Consider the following 20,525-nt stretch of genomic DNA (forward strand, 5'->3'; position numbering starts at 1 on the left):
ATGCTCTCATGATTGAAGAACCCTTGTAGCATGTTGTGAAAACCAATGGAACCCCTAAAGAGTTAAATCAAGCAAACAAAAAAGTAAAAACTAATAGGTGATTTATTTAGCAACTGCACAACACAAAAGACAAAATGTATATTCAGTGATCCTGATAGCTTGGTATATTATCATGCAACAAATGGGAAATTAAGATCATAGAAAAGTAGAGTTGTAAGGCACGAAGAAGGCCATCGAGCCCAGCCCTCTGCTGTTGCAGGCCACCAAATTATACCATCCCACTCAGATGACTGTCCAGCTTCTTTTTGAATGTCTCTAGTGTGGGACAGCATGCCACCTCTCTAGGTAACTGGTTCCACTGTTGCACTGGTCTGACAGTGAGTGAGGAAACTTTTCCTGATATCTAGCCTGAATCTCATTTGTTGAAACTTGAACTGATTATTCCATGTCCCACACTCTGGTATCAGCAAGAAGAGATATTTTCCTTCCTCTTCATGACAGCCTTTGAGGTACTAATCGAGGGATATCATACCCCCCCCGCCCAGTCTTCGCTTCTCAAGCTTAGCATGGCCACTTCTCTCAGACTCCCCTCATAGAGCAGTGATTCCAAACCCTGGATAATTTTTGTTGCCATCTCTGGTCCCTTTCTAATTTTTCTGCACCTTTCTTCAATCTTGCTGCTCTGTACCAGGCACAGTATTCCAGGTGAGGTCTGACTAGTGAGGACTATACGGGAACTACTACTTCCCATGATTTGGAAGTAATACTTCTTTTAATGCACCCCAAAATAGCATTTGCCCTTTTGGCGGCTGCATCACATTGTCAGCTCATATTTAGCCTTGCTGTCTACAATAACTCCGATGTCTTTTTTCTTTTTCAGTTCTGTTGAGCCACATATTCCCCATCTTGTATAGATGCCTTTGATTTCTTTTTCCTAGCGGGAGGACTTGGCACTTGTCCTTATTGAATCTCATTCTGTTCCTTTCAGCCAGCATTCAGGTCTATCAGTACTGCCCTAGATCTTCATTCTGTCTTCAAGGAATGTTTGCTATTCCACCCAGTTTGGTATCATCTGAACATCTGATTATCTTCCCTTGTACTTCCTCATCTAAATCATTGATAAAGATGTTGAAGAGCACTGGGTCTAGGACTAGGGGGCCTGCACCACCCCAACAGTTACCTCCCTCCAGGTTGAGAGGGTGTCAGAGGTGCCAAGACGTTTCACAGAAGCCAAGTGTCTTGTATCCAGCACTGCAATCTGACACAGTGCACAACGTGATACTGCTCTGACAGAGAACTCATGAACTTTCAGTCTATGAATGTCATTAGGATGGGCTGGGTGTTATAACAAATAAGCCACTAAAGAATTTTTTCATGCGTGATTCCTTGATCATAGAAAGCTACCCGATACTGAGTTAGACCGTCAGTCTACCCACTGGATGATTCCCCTGCCCCCATTTTCAAGTGGCAGCAGCGTTTCAATTTTTCCAGAACTGGTTGGGTTTTCCTAGTATTAATGCCCAAGATCCTGAAATTGAAACTCAAATCACATCCCCTAAGTATGGTGCTGTTCGCTAATGATCTCAGGGAGTAAACAATAACATGGCCCTCGATGGTCCCTCCTGATGTGGTCCTCACAGCTGCCTCGTGTTCCCTGACACATCCTGCACTGGAATTCCAAAAACAGCAAACAAGCAAACCATGAAAACAAAACAAAACGAAATATTTAGTCTTTAAAATCAGTAAATCCTCAGGTAAACAAATGCATCTCTGGCAGTGTTGGTGTGTGCACATGGGAGAGAATTCCAAAAGCTGGGTACCAAAACCAAGAAGCCCTTCCATTACCTGCCATCAGAGATATGCATCAGAGGTCCTGATTCATAAATCTCAATAAATGTGCAGATAGATATTGAGAAAGTTGCTTCCCCAGATACTTTGGTTCCCATTTATTTCGGGTCTACTATGTCAATAGCATCACCCTGAATGTGGGTGAGTAGCATATTGGCAATCAGTGCAAAGGTTGAGCAAAGGTTCAGGATATCCACTTTTAGGTGTATCTGTGCTATGAAAAACAGCTGCCATAGCCAAATTAGCATGCACAATGAGAAAACAAAGAAAATTCCAAAAGACAGTGGTAGATCCTAACAATGACTCTTTTTATCTTAACAAGCAGTAGCTTGTTGAATGGCATGGACATGATGCTGTTCTGCTCTGCTGAACTTATAATTAGAATGAATTTTGATACTGAGAATCAAAGAAAGCTCCTCTCAGAGAAAAAGAAAAAAAGGAGGGGAGGAAGGCAGGGAGGAAGGGGAGGGGAGGAGGGACAGAGTGCAGTTCATGTGAAAACAGATAGCAAACCTCTACATATGTTTCAAGGCAAATAGTCCTTGTCCAAGGACACCTAAGTTAGAAACATAGAAAACAGGGTGAGTCAGGGGCCTCCTGGGCCATCTAGTCTGACCTCTGGCTCCAGCCAGCTCTGCTCATGATATGCCTACCATGTGCATGTACAGCCTATGTTTAAACATCCTCATCAATGGGGCTTCAACCTCCTCCCATGGAAGCCCATCCCATACCCTAAGGGTCCTTACCATCAGGAAGTACTTTCTGGCATCCACCTTGAATCTTGGTTTCCTGAGCTTTGCTCCATTGGAATGTGTACTGCCCTCCTCTGCAGGGGAAAAGAGGTCACAACTCACCTCCACATACCTATATGTTGCTAACAGGTCCCTTGCAGGCACACCAGAGTAATATAGAGTGGCAGTATTACTTCTCTCGATCTAGAAGCCATGCTTCTGGCTATGCATCCAAGGGTGGCTTTCTCCCGCTTGACCAACATGTCGCACTGCTGACTCGTGTTTAGCCTCCAGTCGATCAGCACCCTGAGATCCATTTCACAAGTTCTGCTATCCAGCCACTTTTCCCCTTACCCGTACTTATGACACCCATTCCCACATCCCAAGTGCAAGACCTTGCACTTATCCAAAATGAATACCATCCTGTAGTCCCTGGCCCACTTCCATAGTCTATCCAGATCCTTCTGGATCCGGAGTACCTGCTCCTCAGTTGTGGCCACTGCCCCCATTTAATACCATCTGTAAATTTGATCAGCAGACTGGTCACTTCCTCCTCCAGAGGAAAAGACTGAACAGGATCAGTCCCAGGACAGAGCCCTGGGGGTCACTGCTTGTCATCGACCACCATCCCAATGATTCCTCACTAATAGTTACCCTCTGCTTTCAGTCTATCAACCATGCCCTAATCCAAGGGACAGTGGATCAGGCTATCCCAAAACTCCTCCATTTCTCAACTGGGATTTCTCCCATCCTGTTTTAGTGAGATCACAGAGGCAAAATAATCATTTAGCATCTGTGCCTGTTCCCTCACATCAGTCATCAAATCCCCTTCCTCCTTATTAAGCAGTCCCACCCCCTTTCTCCCCTTCCTCTTGCTATTTACATGTTGATGTTGTTGTTAGTCGTGAAGTCATGTCCAACCCAATGCAACCCCATGGACAACATTCCTCCAGGCCTTCCTGTCCTCCACCATCCCCTGGAGTCCACTTAAGCTCACGCCGACTGCTTCAGTGACTCCATCTAGCCACCTCATTCTCTGCCATCCCCTTCTTCTTTTGCCATCTCTTGTTCCCAGCATTAGGCTCTTCTCCAGGGAGTCCTTCCTTCTCATTAGGAGGCCAAAGTCATGTTGATAGAAACCCTTTTTGTTGCTCCTGATATTCTTTGCAAGTCTCAGCTTATAATAAGCCTTAGCCTTGCAAAGAATCCTTCTGTAACAAGCCTCTTGCTCCTGGTATACCCTCTTGTCTACTTGCTCCAGTGCCCATTTCCTGTGGGGGTTTCTCTTACACCTAGTGCCTCTTACCACTTCTCTTCTCATCCATGATGGTGCTCTCCTTCACCTCCCTGCCTTGCTAACTAGCAGTATCATCAAGACTTGCACCTCCAAGGCCTCCCTTTTGAGGGGTGCCATCCACCCGTCCTGAACTCCCTAGCCTTCCAGTACCCTCTCCCAGGAGACTTTCCCCAGTGTGGCCTTCAATTGAACAAAGCTGGCCCTTGTGAAGTCCCAGCTTCTAATATTCGACCTGCCACTCATCCCCATTCCCCTGATCTCAAAGCAAGGGATGGAGTGACCACTTGCATCCAGAGCTCTCCTAATCTGCAACCCAGCTATCAGCTCCTCCCTGTTGGTCAACACCAAGACAAGGATATCCCCCCCCACACCCTTCTTACCTTCAGACTCTCTGCATGAAAAACCCTCCCTCTGTAACATCTAGGAAGCGGCTTGATCTGGCCATTGTTGCAGAGTGAGTCTCCCAACTAATATCTGGGAGATTGAAATCCCAGAATTACCATGTCCTTCTCCTGAGATATCCTTTGAATCTGGTCTGTCAGGGGTCTCAAGTTAACTTGGGGGGTGATATCATACCCCCACTGTCTGGTCCCTCCCCCCATTGAAACCCTTTAGTTTTATCAGATCCTCATCTCCACCACCTTCTATCTGACTGCATCCTATCCCTTCCCTGACATATAACATTATGCCCCCTCCCCTCTTTCCTTTCTAAACAGGTGATGCCCCTCTTTGTTTACATTCCAGTATTGCCTTTCATTCCACCAAGTTTCCGTGATCCCCACCAGGTCATTCCCTCCTATTCCCAGAAGACCCTCAAGCTCTTCCTGCTTTGGCATGCATGCATCTCAACTTCTTCCTATAAACCCCTTTCTTTGGGTCCCCTGGCCTCTTCCTTCCTCCCTGCCTCTTCATAGGGGTCCCACCAGCCCCTGCACTACCTCTAACACCCTGATCCCAAAATCCTGGTGCTATCCCCTCACTTGTCCAATCAGGGCAAGTTTCTGGAGGGCCTGAGCCCCCTCCCCCCTTCCGGTTCAGTGGAAAGCCTTCCAGATGATGGTCGCTAGGGCATTTTTGAAGGTCCTTTTCCCCATCCCTGTGAGGTGCACCCTGTCCCTCGCCAGAAGTCCTTTGACAAGAGACCAGGAGACGTGGTTGAGGAACCTGTAGCGTTCCTTCTGACACCCTGCCATAAGCCAGGTGTTCATCTCTGCAACCCTCCTTTCCCTGGCTGGCCCAAATAAGTTAACACGTATTTGTTAATTTTTGATTAAATGGTAATGTATATGGAACTTTTTTTTCTACAGAGACAAATTAATGGATAAATGGTGTTATATTTTAAAACAAATTCTGGTAGGTCTAGATCTTAGGAGAAGATGTAATAAGTTGCATCTGATAGAGTTATTCTGTGTGTGTAGTTTTTATTATTTTTAGAAACCCTGTTTTCATTTTTGCACAAATGTCAAATGCGGTTTTTACCAACACAGCATTTCAGAGGTCATTAAGAGTTCATTATGCTATATGTTGTTTGCTGTTCTCACCCTGCTTCTTTCCCTAGGATGTGGCAGCACTGGGAAGTCCAGCTCTTTGAACTAAATAGATTCCCTTCCTTCTTGTGATCTGATCTGATGATCAGAAGAAAGCTGAGTCAGTTTTTTCAGCGGGCTTCTATCTTTAAGAAAGGCCACAGTTTGCACATTTTGAAGGTGAAGAAATCCCTAGTACTTCATGGAATCTGAATGAATTTACAGAAATGACACCAATTTACAGAAATAATGCTAACTGTGCATATCACAAGCAAGGAACTACATAGCTCTATTGCAATTTGTAAAAATGCTTGGCTTCCAATTTGCACAAATAGTATGTTTTGTGCAAATGTTCTTACTGTTTGTTTTCAAATGCACAAATCATGCCCTGTCTTAAAGACAGAAGGCCATGAGCCACCTCATTTTGCACAACACTGAATCAGAACCAGTACAGGGCTAACAAATCAAAATGGAGGGGAAGGGGTAAATCAAACCCCTCCCATTGAATTCCTCACACATGCACTAACAGAAGACTACCACTTGTACCTTTTCTGCTAGAGTAATTTTGGATACAATCTAGCATACGACTCTGGCATTACAGAATCCTTCAACCCACCCCCGCTTTCCAAGTTACTAAGAACATCAGAATTAAAACTTAAGATACACTAGGAAAAGTAAGAGATCCAGACATGTAAACATTAGGTAGAAATTCAGGTCACAGCAGAATCCTGTGGACAAATATGGGAAAGGGGTACGGTGACAATTGGGGAGCATGTGTCAGTATGGCAACACCAGGTGGCAACGTCCATTGCCAACATTTCCCTGAAGCGCATCATGCAGCTTATGGGCCTGCATGCATCCTATGCTTCCCTTGCTGTGGCCCCCACCGTTGAAACCACTGCCACAAGCCATGACAGCAACAATTGCCTATTTGTCAAAAATGGGTGGCAAACTACTGCTGCGCTGCAAGGCTGCCCAATTTAGCTTGTTTCAAGGTATATTTTGTCATTGCGGTAATCCATAGAAGAACTGTGGGTTTTTGGGGGGCAGGGTTGGTTGGTTGGTTTTGAGACACTGACATATTTCACAGGATCTCAGGAGCAGAGCACTGTAACTCATGAATGGTGTGGAAACAGCCCCTGGCTGTCCCAGAACTGTCCATCCCTGCCTTATACTGCAGCATTTTTTAAAAAGCATTTCCTTCCATCTCAGGCAAAACATCTGAAAATGTCAAGGATAGGGTGGGATGAAACCTTTCAGAATCCATTCCTTCAGCATCTGCAGATTTGCTCTCATGCTCCGCCTGGTCCTGCAGAGTGAGCCAAACCAAGAGGAGCTCCACAAACTTGGACAACCATTGCACAACCAGCAACCTTCCCATCAGTAGCAGCCACTGAAAGAGCTGCTGCTGCAGAGATGCTACATGCGCAGGCAAGGAGCTCCAAGTGGCCAAACCAGGCACCGTTCCCGGTGACCACCCTCCTTCCCTACCCAGTCCAGCTGGTGATGGCCATACTGGGCATGGGGGAGAGGTGCTGTGAGTGGCTGTGACAGGTGCCTTAACTGTCAATGAAGCTTCAAATGTCTTGAGAGAGTTTGGTCCTTCCTTAGGTTGACACGGAAATTTTGTTGAAAATAAAATTTGGAATTTTCCTCTCATGAATGCTCAAGAAAATTGTAAGAATTCTACACATCATTGATGGTTAACTCTCATCAGCTTGGTCATAAATGGCTTTGGCAAATACAAAAACTTTCCACCCAGATCAGAAATTAATATATCTTCCTTGCTTGTTCCCACAATTGGCAACTGATGGCATTATCAGGAGAGTCATGTAATGTCAATGCCTCCTCCACAAGTCATCTGTCTGTCCACTGAGTCTTCAGTCTCCCCAAGATGTGATCCTGGCTTATTTTCCTGGTTTGTTAACTGACATTAGGCCAGAGTTCCCTCACGTAGATATAACATGTCAGAGTATCTTAAGGATCTTCCTTTAACAAAGGGATGGGCAAAGTGCAGCGAAGAGCCACTAGGATGGTGGCTGGTTAGCAGGGTAAGCTATATGAGGAGAAACTGAGGGAGCTGCGTCTTTTCAGCCTGGAGAGGAGGAGACTCAGAGGGGACCCGGTAGCGACATACGGGTAAGTGAGGGGGTGCCACGCTTAGGTGGGACATGACCTTTTTCCCCCTGCAGAGGAGGGCAGTACACATTCCAATAGAGCAAAACTCAGGAAACTAAGATGCCAGGAAGTACCTCCTGACAGTTAGGACTCCTAAGGTATGGAATGGGCTTTCAAGGGAAGTGGTTGAAGCCCCATTGGTGAGGGTGTTTAAGGATAGGCTGCACATGCACATGGTAGACATGTCAAGAGTGGAGCTGGCTGGAGCCGCAGGTCAGACTAGATGGCCCAGGAGACCCCTTCTGACTCGCCCTGTTTTCTGTGTTTCTATGTTTCTAACTTAGGTGCCCTTGGGCAATTTGCTTTGAAATATACCTAGAGGTTTGCTATCTGTTTTCACACGAGCTGCATTCTGTCCCCTCTCCCCTCTCCTCCCCTCCCCTCCTTCTTCTTTTCTTTTTCTCTGAGAGGAAGTTTCTTTGATTTTCAGTATCAAAATTCATTTTAATTATAAGTTCAGCAGAGCAGAACAATGTCAGCATCCATGCCATTCAACAAGCTACTGCTTGTTAAGATAAAAAGAGTCATTTTTAGGCTCTACCACTGTCTTTTGGAATTTTCTTTGATTTCTCATTGTGCATGCTAATTTGGCTATGGCAGCCGTTTTTCACACCACAGACACACCTAAAAGGACATGAGCAGTTGTCTAACACTTTCTTTGGATTCCTTAAGTTTCTACTCAATGATTTTTAGTCTCTCTCCCCTCTTTGTTTCTATGTTCTAAAGGTTTGGGCCCAATGCTCATCCATAGCCTCATAGCTTGTTATGTATGAAGCCTCAAATGGATCAATATTTGTGTTGACAAATTAATACATTGTTTTGATCTTACTATGTGTCTGGATTTTACAGCTAGCTAGGAGAAAGAAATACTTAGCTCCCAACCACATCCACAGTTGGAAGGCCCTGGAATCCACACGCCTCAGGGCTTCTCGCAGGCGTGCGAATGCTGAGCATGGCTCTAGCAGAGTCCCAGATGCAAAATGCTCTCAGGATTGTGCTTTCCGTAGCACCAGCCATCCTTATGGAGCACTATGTTTCCCTCAGAGGCACTGCAGATTCCAGGGTTATTTACTGACCTGCACATGCTTAGAGGTCAATTTCCTTCCAACCCAGAAGAGGACATCTCAGTGATTCAGTGAAAAGTTTGAGCTGGTGAAAATTAAATATCTAAACAAATAATAACTAATCTGGCAACACCACTGTCAGGAATCCTAGCAATATTTTGTGGGGTGGCTTTCTCATATGCCTTGGGATAGAGAACTATCTTGATACAATCAATTGACAACCACTAACTGTCTCCAACTTCTGAGGATAAAAACATGGGTTGGAATGATTAAAATGGCATCCTGTAGTATTGCATGCTAATCATCTGGTTATATTGGTAATACCAAACACAAAAGATATGCTTTAATTAATAATCTATCTTAAAGTGCACAAAACATGATTAAATTTAGAAATTAATCTTCAGTTTCCTTCTGACAGTGTTAAATAACAAGTTACAACAATTTCATAATAAAAAGGATTAGGCTTATACAACACATATCCATTAGGATTTAGGTTCTTTTTGCTAAAATGGTTTATTCTAATGCTACCTTAGAGATTGCTGCTTTGCTTTCAGAATGCATACATTTAGAGACAGCAATACAATTTTAATTTCTTTTTTGTTAAAGGGGGAAAAGTCTCACCTCCCACATCCAACCATACCCCAAGCAAACAACTGTTCTATTTAAAAATCCCTGGCACATCGAAACCATGGTGCTGGATTTAATCTTTCATCTAAACTAGAAGAAATATATAAGGGAGGGAGCAGGTTCAGACTTGGAGAATGAACATCCCAACATTAAAATATTTCCATCATTAAGCAACTTCATAACCACATCCTTCCAGTTCCGATATGGTGTTATGATTTGTGACATCACGACAATGCCTTTTCTTAAACATTGTGATCCTAAACTACACAGAATAAGTGATTAGATAGTCTGTATTTGATCATTTGATTGTTTACAAATCCCAAGCTTTTGGGCACATTCTTGTCCTATTCATCCTTTAGGCATTTGTACACTTCATTCACTCACACTGAAATAAGATCAGCTGGGGAAAATTAATGGACTGAAATCAGCAACATGGTTGGGGAAAAGCAAAACCTGTGCTTCTCCAGGAAATGTGGGTCACTAGGGCCAGGCTATACTTTTGGCTCCTTCACCAATATTGCCTCTCAGGACACAAGTTCAGATTCTGTAAATAAATAGCTTAAATAGACATTCATACCTGAAAGGGAAAAACAAAGTTCTGCAGTTGTGGAATTTGTCTTAGTGGAAGAAAAACTCCCCCCTGCACCCCTGCCAATGTGCACCAACCTCCATTAGGAGATGCTTCACAGGAAGTACATCCACAATGGACTTAGCAGCGCACACACACACACACACACACACACACACACAGCCTTCCTTTTGGCATTTTGCCATTTAATATTTCCAGGTTGTTTCTCAGAGTTCAAAGAAACTTCAAGCATCTTTATGTACTCCTCATGTCAGCAGTGTTTCAGAGAAGGTTTTGCACAATATGTGCAACAGAGTAACTTGACAAACTCTCTGTCTCAGCATTCTTTAATATGCCACTTACTACCTAGTTAATTCATCACATTTAACCCCCTTTTTAACAGAAAGTACTATGAAGCATTATCTTTGCAGCGCACAAACCTACCTGCTATGAGAAGCAGGCAACAAGCATAGTTCTTCTTTTTAACTGAAGATACCAAAGTGATCTACCACTGAGGTACAAAGGATTTAAAAAAAAAACTTGACTAGCAGTTTTGCTGTCAACTTTGTCCCAGTCAACTTAGGAGAAAATTTCAGTGGTGAGTGCCAACAGGACTCTAGATAAATGGGGCCACCAAGATATAAGAATGAGGAATCAGCATGCACAAAGGAACCCCAGGTGGTTCAGACATACAAAAAGTCAATTTCAAAATGGGGGAAAATCCCCTTCCAAATTCTAGCCTGAGACAGGGGATGGACAGGTAGATGGACAGGTGGACTGGCATCCTGAATTAAATTCCATTCAGACATGCCAGATATGAAACAGGCCCTTAAATCTGGATGGCTATCCCCTCTCCCCTCCCTGCATCTTCTTGTAAACTTGGACTTAAGGCAAGGAATTCTTAAGACATCTACCTATAATGCTACAATAGTAAGAAATGCGACAGCATCAAAATATCTCATACTTCAGAATGGATCGATGCATCCATAAAATCAGTTTCATGACACACACGCATCATCGACCGCTCTTTTTCCCTCAGTCCATGCAACTGGAGTTCTGTGAAGATCCATTAAGACCACTGTACCTTACTAAGTTGTTAGCACCATCTGGATCTTGTGCTGTTACTGTGCCCACAACAGTCCCAATCTTGGCATTTTCATAAACGTCCATGACATAGGAAGGCAGAGTGAAGAGTGGAGGCTCATCCACATCCCCAACAATGATCTTCAACATAGTTACATCTTTAAAAGGTCCTAAGTGTGAGAAGCGGAAATCGAGGTGGGTATTTGCTCCTTCTATATTAAGAGTATAGGATTTCTTTTTTTCATAGTTGAGTGGCTGTGGGAAGAAAAGAAATGTAGCATTACCACTGTGAGTTTGGGTTCACTGATTTCACTGGAAGCTTGGCAGCTTAGCCAATCAGCCAATATAGTTGAGCCTACTTAAACCAGCTGCACCTTCCCTAAGACATCTTTCTAGTGGCAATGCTCCTACCCACACAGTGCAAGAGGGTGATGTTAGCCATCACTCAACAGAGCTAAGAAGGATTATTTTCCTCATATCCAGGGCCACTGGAAGAGGTGGCTTTTTATTTCTTTAATTTACTGTACTCTGTTGGCTGGTAGGGGAAGGGGAAAGGCTGAGCCATTTTGCCTCAAGTTAGCTACTTATTGTTGATGGGTAAGACAGCGACAGTTAAACTAGTCTCTTTTGACAGAAACAACCAAGAGACTTGGGGCACTTCCATCCATCACACATGTTAAGGTGCCAGCATATGTGCACTTACCTGGGAGTAAGCCTCATGGAACACAGCAGGACTTGCTTCCAAGTAAATATGCATATGATCGCCCTGTTATTGGAATATAAGTATTCATAGAGCACAACGTACTTCATCAAATGCCTGCAATGTTACCCTCGGTTGGTAGGGGTGTGAGCCACACACAGACACACACAAAAAACATGCAAAGCATGCCACTTTCAGAAGAGGTTCCTACTGTGCAATTACACTGCTGCACCCATCAAATGTTGTGGGGAGCTTCAGGATGGGGTCTGCATGACCAAATATCCCTACATTTTCCCACCACTTCTTCCATCTTTTGTATACCAGAAAAAAAGAAAAGAGCAGAAAACAAAGAGGGAAGGTGCAGTGCCTGTTCTCAGTAGAAAGCCTAAAATGGGAAAACATTCAGCAACTCACAGGCACATGTTGGATACAAACAAACACGCACGTGCGAATAGGAAAAAAGTAAATGCTGAACCCATGGAAAGTGCAAGATCAGTTTGGAACAATTCTATATAAAGCTCAGATATACATAAGTGCAGTGATAATTCACAACAGCTTAGTTTACTGCTTTTTGTGACCAGATTTGGAGTGAAATAGGGACTGATAGAGTTTAAATATGCGTTATAGAGGGGACTGTATAATGAGTGAATTGCCAAAAAAAAAAAAAAAGACTGGAATTGAATAAAATAATACATAAACACATACACACATTTATATGGAGCAAAATTAAACATTTTTAAAACACTCATGCCATTTGAAATCCTTGTTTTTATTCAATAGCCCCCTAGATGGTTTTTTTTAAAAAATATGCTTAACTAACTCAGTGTTACTTTTTCTAATTTATCTGTTATATTTATATCCTATCTTTTATTCCATCGAGGAGCTCAAGGTTGCTTACATAATCCTCCTCTTCCTCTCCATCTTGTCCACACAGCAGCCCTGTGATGCAGGTTAGTACATAACTGGACCCAAGTCATCCAGTGAGCTTCATGGTCCAGTGGGGACTGGAACGCAGATCTCCAGGGTCCTGGTGCGACCCTCTAGCCACTATTCCTCACTTTTTCCTGAACTATGCAATTTCTTAGGAGTTTACATTGCCTTCCAGACAGATTAACCCCCACCCAGCTTTGACTTTTCCACTTTTTGTTGTTTGCCACCTGGAATCAATTTGATTGGCATTGTTACCTTGTTACTACATGATGCACACAGGATACTCAATGGTGTGAAGGTGCAAAATTGCTTTACTGTGGCACAAAACAAGCTCCCATTTATCAATGGCACAATAATTCATTCCCCAAGTCACTGCTTGGGAGAAGCACCTTTGGCAGCAATGGCAGCTGTGAATCCTTCTGGGCAAATCTCTATCACCTTTGTACATCCAGATCTTGCAGTGAATGCTCATTCTTCTTAGCCAAACTTCTCCAGCTCTGTTTAGTTGGATGGGGGCCACACATCTTTGGACAGACTCTCAAGCAGATTGAGGCCTGGGCTTTGCCTGGGTCATCCTCAGACATCCAGGTTCTTGATTTTAAGCCACTCCAATAAAACTTTGAGTGTGCGTTTAGGGTCATTATCCTGCTGGAAGTGAACTTTCAACCCAGTTCCAGGTGCCTTGAAGACTGAAACAGGGTTTCCTCTATTTGTCTCCATTTATCTTACCCTCAATCCTGACTAGTTTCCTAGTCCTTGCCAAGGAAAAGCATCCCCAGAACGTGGTGTTCTCAGGGCAATGACTCTGGTTGGCTTTGTGCCACACATAACATTCTGCAGCAAGGCCAATAAATAAATGAATAGTTTCATTAGACCAGAGAACCCTTTTCCAGATATTTACAATATCTCCCACACTCTCCAAGCCAGCTTTGATGTGGCTTTGTTTCAGCAATGGCTGTCTTCTTACCACTCTTCCATAAAGGCCAGCTTTGTGGGGCATCTGGTGATAGCTTTTCTATGGATGGTTTCTCCCATCTTGGCTTCAATGCTCCCACGCTCCTTCAGAGTCACCATGGTCTTCTTGGTTGCATCTTTAACTAATGACTTCCTTACCCAGTCAGTAAAGTTTGGTGGATGGCCTTCTCTAGGCAGAGTCAATGTTGAGCCATGTCCCTTCCATTTTGCAATCATGGATTTAATGGTGCTCTGAGGGATTCTTACACTTTTGGGATTTTTTATGTATTGCATTTATACCCTGCTTATGGTTTTCCTGTGGAAAGCCAAATGGCATGTTGAGAATGGGATGCTGAACTAGATGGGTACCTTACATGGCTCTTCTGATGTTCCTATATGCAGTCAAAATAGCCATACACTGCCAAACATATACTTCCATTTCATTTGCAAATTTCCCAATTTGTGCAAATATCCCCCAAAGACAGTATCAGCCATACTTTAATCTATGGGAGAGAGCTACACACACATGCAGAAATCTGCACAAACTTCGCATTTGATCACTGCTCAATTGGTACAAATTCCCTATTTGTGCAGAACAAGCAGCAATCACAAATGCAAACCATGCACAAGACGGGCAGCAAGATGATGTGTCGAGAGTCCTGACCATAGAATCGTAGAATAGTAGGACTGGAAGGGGCCTGAAGGCCATCCAGTCCAACCTCCTGCTCAGCGTAGAACTTCCAGTTAAACCATCCCTCTCAGGTGGCTGTCCAGTTCATTCTCTAGTGTGGGAGAGCCCTCAGCCTCCCTAGCTCATTGGCTCCATTGTCATACCACTCTCACAGTCAGGACATTTTTTCTTGATATCTAGCTGGCATCTGGCTTTCTGCAAATTGAGCCCATTATTCCGTGTTCTGCATTCTGGGATGATCATGAAGAGATACTGGCCCTCCTCAGTCTGACAGCCTTCCAAGTACTTCTACAAGCTCTCATATCTCCCCTCAAGCTTCTCTTCTTGAGGCTAAACTTGCCCAGTTCCTTCAATTTCTCCTCATAGGGCTTGGTTTCCAGTCCTCAGATCATCCTTGCTGTCCCCTGGATTCCTCAGCAAGCCAGATTCTACTGAGTCACATGGATTCCTTTTGCTATTTTTCCTACATACTTTAAATAAAATCTGTAATTGTTTGCAAAATGTAGAAAAACACAGAAAGATCAGCCCTTACTAAATACGAGCATTTTGCCTTTAGACTGCAGCATGAAAAGACATATTTTCCCAGAAATTTGTGTATTTGGGAAGTGGGAAAATGCAAATACATGTAAACACATCTACACAAAGTTTGATTCTGTCAGTGGGGAGACAATGAAACAGAAGGTGCCTGACAATTCATGACTAGAATGCATTTCACAGTCCTTATGTCTCTGCTTGCAGATGAGGAAGTTCAAGTTAGGTAATACCAGTTCCTCATTTGATTCCCCTAGATAACAGGAGAGCAAATGCTTTTGAATATAACACTTGTCATTGCATATATGTTTGCTGGAAAAGCCCTTGACAGGTAATATTCCTGCCACCATCCCATCTTTTGGATCCGCTTCCCCAAATCAGCAAACTTTCAGAAGTTTTTCTAAAGCTTCCCAGCAGATTTGCCGACGTGATCGACATAAATGATCAAGGCTCAAGTGGTTCAGTTGGCACAGAGCTTCTTCTTAATACTGGCATATTTTATTACATGGCCCTTTAATGCTATTCAAAAGAAAAGTCAGATAGGAGTGTGCTTATATATTCCTTTATTTTAGCTGGTCTGTGGAATGACAATTAACGTAATGTGCACAGAATAATAATACACCGGGTAGAAATGTGCATGCTAATACTTTTCAGTGTGTTGCATTTTTACACAATAATTTCCATATAAAACACTGTGTATTTCCATATATATATAACACACTCTGTTCAATGTAGCTATCCATTTCCTTTGCAGCTGCAAGATGCCATGTTGAACTTTTCTGAAATGCTTATTTTCACCTTGCCCAAAGAATACTAGCAGCCAAGCACACCACACTGTCTTGTGTATAAAGGGTTGAAGACTGTAATTCAACATGCAATTACCTGGGAGTAGGTCCCACTGAATTCATTTGGGCTAACTTTGGAGTAAACATGTATAGACACTGTCAGTCACTTACCTTACCTGATACTTTGTGTGTGGTGATACAAGAACAATCTGTGTGTGTTTTGACCATAAGGATAACTGTAAGGTGAGAAAAGGATAATTTCTCACATCTTATAATAGAGAATCAGAGCAGTATTAACATAGCTTTGTAAGTGTTTCAGGAATGGGCTGCAGTTATCACAAGGCCAGCCTTCCAACTTCTCCTCATATACTCAAAAGTGGTCAATTTTGATCACACTTACTTTAGAAGTTCCATAACTGTGACAACAAAATATGTGCCATTGGTAAGACCTGGCAGGAGGCCTTGAGTCCTGCTAAAAGATCTGTTTTGAGCACTCCTTTTTGATGGGTAATTCTCACATAACACTCATAAATTCCCAAGGCAGCCTCAGACAAGAAAGATAAAAGCAACTTGATCAGCATCTGTAGTTCATCCAACAATAAAGAAGATTTCAGGAAGAGTTGGGGTAAGGGCCCTGTGAAAGCTGGGTGCACATGCTTATTATTTTGGAAATAATGGCTGAGCCATTGCACCCTTTAAGTGTCTCTGCTAGAAAGTGCCGCATGAAAGGCAGATATGCATTCTACTTAAGGTTGATCAATTAAGGCTGATCTATTTAGATCTGAGGATATACTATAGTAAATTCTATACCTAGTTTGTGAAATTTTAGTTTCTATTTGTCATTTCACTTCATGATAACAGATGGCCCAAAAAGCTAAACAAAAAGAAAACCCTTTTTTTACGATTTGTGTTTAAAAGCTTCATACTGAATGGCTAATTGTAGATCATAAACAGTCTTTTTCAGATTTCAGATTTCTCCTACTGCATGAGAGACTCCTGAAAGGAATAACCATACGATTTAAGAAGTGAAATATCCTGTTGTTGTTTCTATACCTACCAATGTATTTATTAGTAAAAATACACAGTGCCTTAATGCAATTAAGTGTCTTACTAAACAGGAAATAATAGCCATTTAGATAGCAGGTAGCATTCATACAATGCTTGTCTTCTCAGATATGCCCTTTCAGATGTTATCCTCATTACATTTTCCATACAGAGTTAAAGGCTCTAGATGAATTGGTACAGAGAAACTTTGGATCTATTCAGGCATTCAGGGTTCAGTAAACACTTGTGGAGGGGCATGCTAGCCCCTCTCCCTCTGTCACTGTTCCCATCATCCTCTACATACCATCATCCTCTCCTTTTGAGAGTGAGAGCCTCCATCTATTCATCCCATAATAAAGAACTCTGATTTTCCATGATACTAGTGTACCCTCCTTCTACTCTGAATAAAAGATCTGACTGTGGCTACTTTTGTTTTCACATCTGGCTGTTTTTCAGCCCCTTCAGAAATAGCTACCACTGACATAGAAAACTGGGCCAGGCCCTTTTCATGAGTGAAGCTAACAGGATCTCTTTTGTGTTTCTGGTAATTATGGCTGCGAAGCCCTTTCTTCTGTAATTCTGCAAATAATGATGTGTGTGGAATCCATTTTGGGGGTAGGAATCTATCAGATCTCCTCAGCTTGACTCCATTTTCTCTCTACCCTAAATATGCTTCCAACTGAGCATTTGTGTGGGCATCTGCCAAGAAGCAAGTCCAGGTGGGCCTGTGAGGTTGGCTTGTGCACAGGCCATCCTCTGTGCGGGGTTCTGCTTCTGCATATCATGGGCTCTGTGTGCTCCACATGCCTTGTGCCAAGAATTATGTACTCTGTGCACTTTGTGTTTGCATAAAGAAGTTGCTGGTGTTCCCAAGAGTTTGAGAACTTGAACTTGGCTTGGCTCACTTCCAGGCCATGGCTGGGAAAGGCATCCGGAGAGTGCAAGAGGACCTGATTTGGACCTGACCTCTGCATCCCTGTGTATCTCTGGTCATTTTTATAGGGCCAGGTCACTCTACACTCTGTTTTGTATATTTCTGCAGCCGGCACACCAGGCCCCAAGGCAGCCCAATCTGATGCAGTTTGACTCGAGAAAATGTCCCACTGAGTTCAAAGCTGCTCATATCATGTAAACATAAGGCTAAGTTTTGAAATGTTATGTGAGTGAGCAGTGTAACTTTCTCTTGCCAATGGCCTTTCTTCTATAGCCCAAGAGTTTTTCTACCACTGAGGGACACTCATTTTGCTGGTGCTTGGCTGAGAAGAAGAATATTCCAGAAAATAAGCTGTGGAGGTGGGTAAGTCACAGCTTTGGACACACTTCTCCACCTCTCATCCATGTTTCATTTTCTTTTAACATTGTACATTTTCAGCCTCTTCATACATGATAAGGACAATCACCGGTTTAAATACATGGAAGTGTTGCTGTTGTATTTGGCTTATCTCCTATGTTTTTTGCAGGACTGCAGCTTTCAGGATCTTTCACATAGGAACCTTTTACAAGGTAAGTTTTTGCTTACCTTTTTCAAGGAGAGAATTCCTTCCCGTGTTTCTTTGTCAGTTGATATGGCAAACACTGCAGCTCCATCCCCGTTTATGATGGTGTATTTCATGTCTGCATTTGAGCCCATGTCTGCATCATTGGCCTTGATCTTGCCTACTGCAGAGCCAACTTGTGCCGACTCAGGAACATAGAGCTGATAATGTTCTGGAAAAGACAATCGGGCAACTTTTCTAAAAAGGATGCTGAAAGAGCATTTCAATTAGTCAAAGTCATCCTCTAGCTGAGTACAGGTTTTCGGAGTTCAGTGCAATATACTAACATTGTTTTGCCAATCTAAAGTGTAAATTGCTTAAGAAAGGTTTTCCTGCCAGATTGAGAAATATTGTGCTCTGGAAAGAATGAAAGAATGAAGTAACAAGAGAAAATCTGATAGCTGTAACAATCAAAGACTAGCACCTGTCTGCCAATTTGGAAGCCCAGAAACATGGGCTGAAGGCAGGCCTTCTCACTATTATCCATCTCTAGAAGTTGATATTCAGAGAGATATTACGTTTGTTTGTTTGTTTGTTATCATGAATTAGAGTCACTGATGAATCAGTCTAATCCTGTCTTTCCCAACCTTATATGTTGTGAAATATAAGGTTGGATCATCAGATGTTGTAGGACTGCAGCTCCCAAAATCCAGGGGTACCAGTCATGTTGGAAAGAATGATGGGAGTTGCAGTTCCACAGCATATACAGGGCCCCAGGCTGGGAACAGCTGGATTAAAATGCTTCATATTAGATAGGTTATCAGTGTCTGGTCACAAAAAGGCAGTGCAGTCTTTTTTCCAGTCATCACATCTGGTGGCACTAAAACCCTTAGGTTAATTCAGCACTGTGTGAAGATGCACTTTCTTCTGTAAATCTGGAATTGGGAATCAATTTCATTTGTTTACTCTGAATTCTAGTACTAGAAACAGAAAAACTTGTGCAGCTCATTAGTTTAAAAATAGAGCAGGCAAAATTTTAAATTGACATAAAGCACCTGAGATCTTACAAGTTAAAAGCTAAGCAACTTTAAAAACTTTCATGAGTTCTCCTCCTCCTACATTCATATATTTTGTGGTTGTGAGAAACTTTACTGCTCAAAATTGTATTATGCTAAACCAAACTGGATTATATCCTGTGTGCGCCCTGTTTCTTGACCTTAATGAAAAAAGAAAAGAAAGCATATCCAAGTGAAGGGGCTGTGAAAGGTGAAATTCTGGCCGCAGTGGCCTGTGAAGAGCAGGTGAAGGCACAATCCTACACACGTTTAGCCAGGAAAAACATCCTACAACTACCGGAATGTTGTAGGAGTTCTTTTTCCTATTCAAACATGCATAAAATTTTCACATTAAGAAAACCTCTTTGGCTAAAAGAGAGGGAGGGAGGGAGGGAGGGAGGGGAAGAAGAGGAGGGACCAGCAGTGGAGGAGGCGGCGGGGCTGCGGCAGTGGCAACAGAGCTGCCAGATTGCTTACTAGGACTGGCAGACATGACCGCATAACATCAGTCCTATATCATCTTCACTGGCTACAAATTGAAGCGAGAGCCAAATTTAAGGTGTTAACTTTGACAGTTTAGGGACTGGATATCTGAAGGAAGATCCCTTTCCATTTGCAGCTGTCAAAATGCTGAGAACTTTCACTGAGATTCTTCTCCAGGAGTCCTCTATGAAAGAAGTTAAAAGAGTGGCTATGGGGGGAAGGGCCTTTTCTGAGGCAGCACCTTGGCTATGGAAGCTGCTCTCCAGAGAGGTACACCTGGCACCAACACTTTACTCATTTTGGTGCCAGACCAAAACTTTTTTATTTACCCAGAATTTGAATGGTTGATTGATTTCATTATACAATACAGAATTGTTTTTACTGTATATTTATATATAGATATTGAAACTATGTTATCTAATGAGCTGTTACACTTTTACTTTTGTAAGCAGTCTTGAGATCCATTCTCAGATATAGATGGGATAGGAATGTTTTCAATCAATCAATCAAATTTTTCCTGTATTTTAGTATACATCAAGCATTTCCGACAAAGAGCATTAAGATCCAGATGTGAAAACCATGCCTAGTCAGTGCAAACATCTCCAGAAAATATTGATAAATTTATGAAATAAGATATGACAATGTGAAAAATCAGTAAAAGAAAACATATTTCCAACTATTTTCTTTTCAATAATGGCTTTTCATTTGAAAAAACACGTAGTCCTTGACCTACCATAAGCTTTTGTAAAAAAATTAGGCAGACAATCATTGGGTTTCTATGCATTCCAGACCCATGTAGGAACACATTTAACTTGGGTAGACATGCCCATTCTGCTGTATGAATTCTGTTGCTGCCATTTTCCAAAATGGCTGACACCCGCATGGGGATGCACTATAACACCTAAACAAATGCATGCAGAAAGCTTACTTTGGTGACCAAATATACAGTATCTTA

The 20,525-nt window shown here is 42.6% G+C and overlaps 1 protein-coding gene across 3 annotated transcripts in view; it reads right to left on the reverse strand.

Annotated features, from left to right (window-relative positions):
• The window catches only part of LOC123021652 (cadherin-18), a 211,271-nt gene that overhangs the window by 38,481 nt on the left and 152,265 nt on the right, over positions 1–20,525 (reverse strand). For all 3 annotated transcript variants that reach the window (XM_044426624.1, XM_044426623.1, XM_044426625.1), the window contains exons 5-6: positions 18,077–18,264; positions 10,924–11,177 (exon numbers count right to left, since the gene is read on the reverse strand). In XM_044426624.1, the coding sequence (XP_044282559.1) occupies positions 10,924–11,177; positions 18,077–18,264 (442 nt within the window). The remainder of the gene's footprint in view (positions 1–10,923; positions 11,178–18,076; positions 18,265–20,525) is intronic.

Source organism: Varanus komodoensis, unplaced genomic scaffold (assembly GCF_004798865.1).
Source record: "Varanus komodoensis strain SLA01 unplaced genomic scaffold, ASM479886v1 scaffold17, whole genome shotgun sequence".
In the NCBI taxonomy this organism is placed as follows: Eukaryota; Metazoa; Chordata; class Lepidosauria; order Squamata; family Varanidae; genus Varanus; species Varanus komodoensis.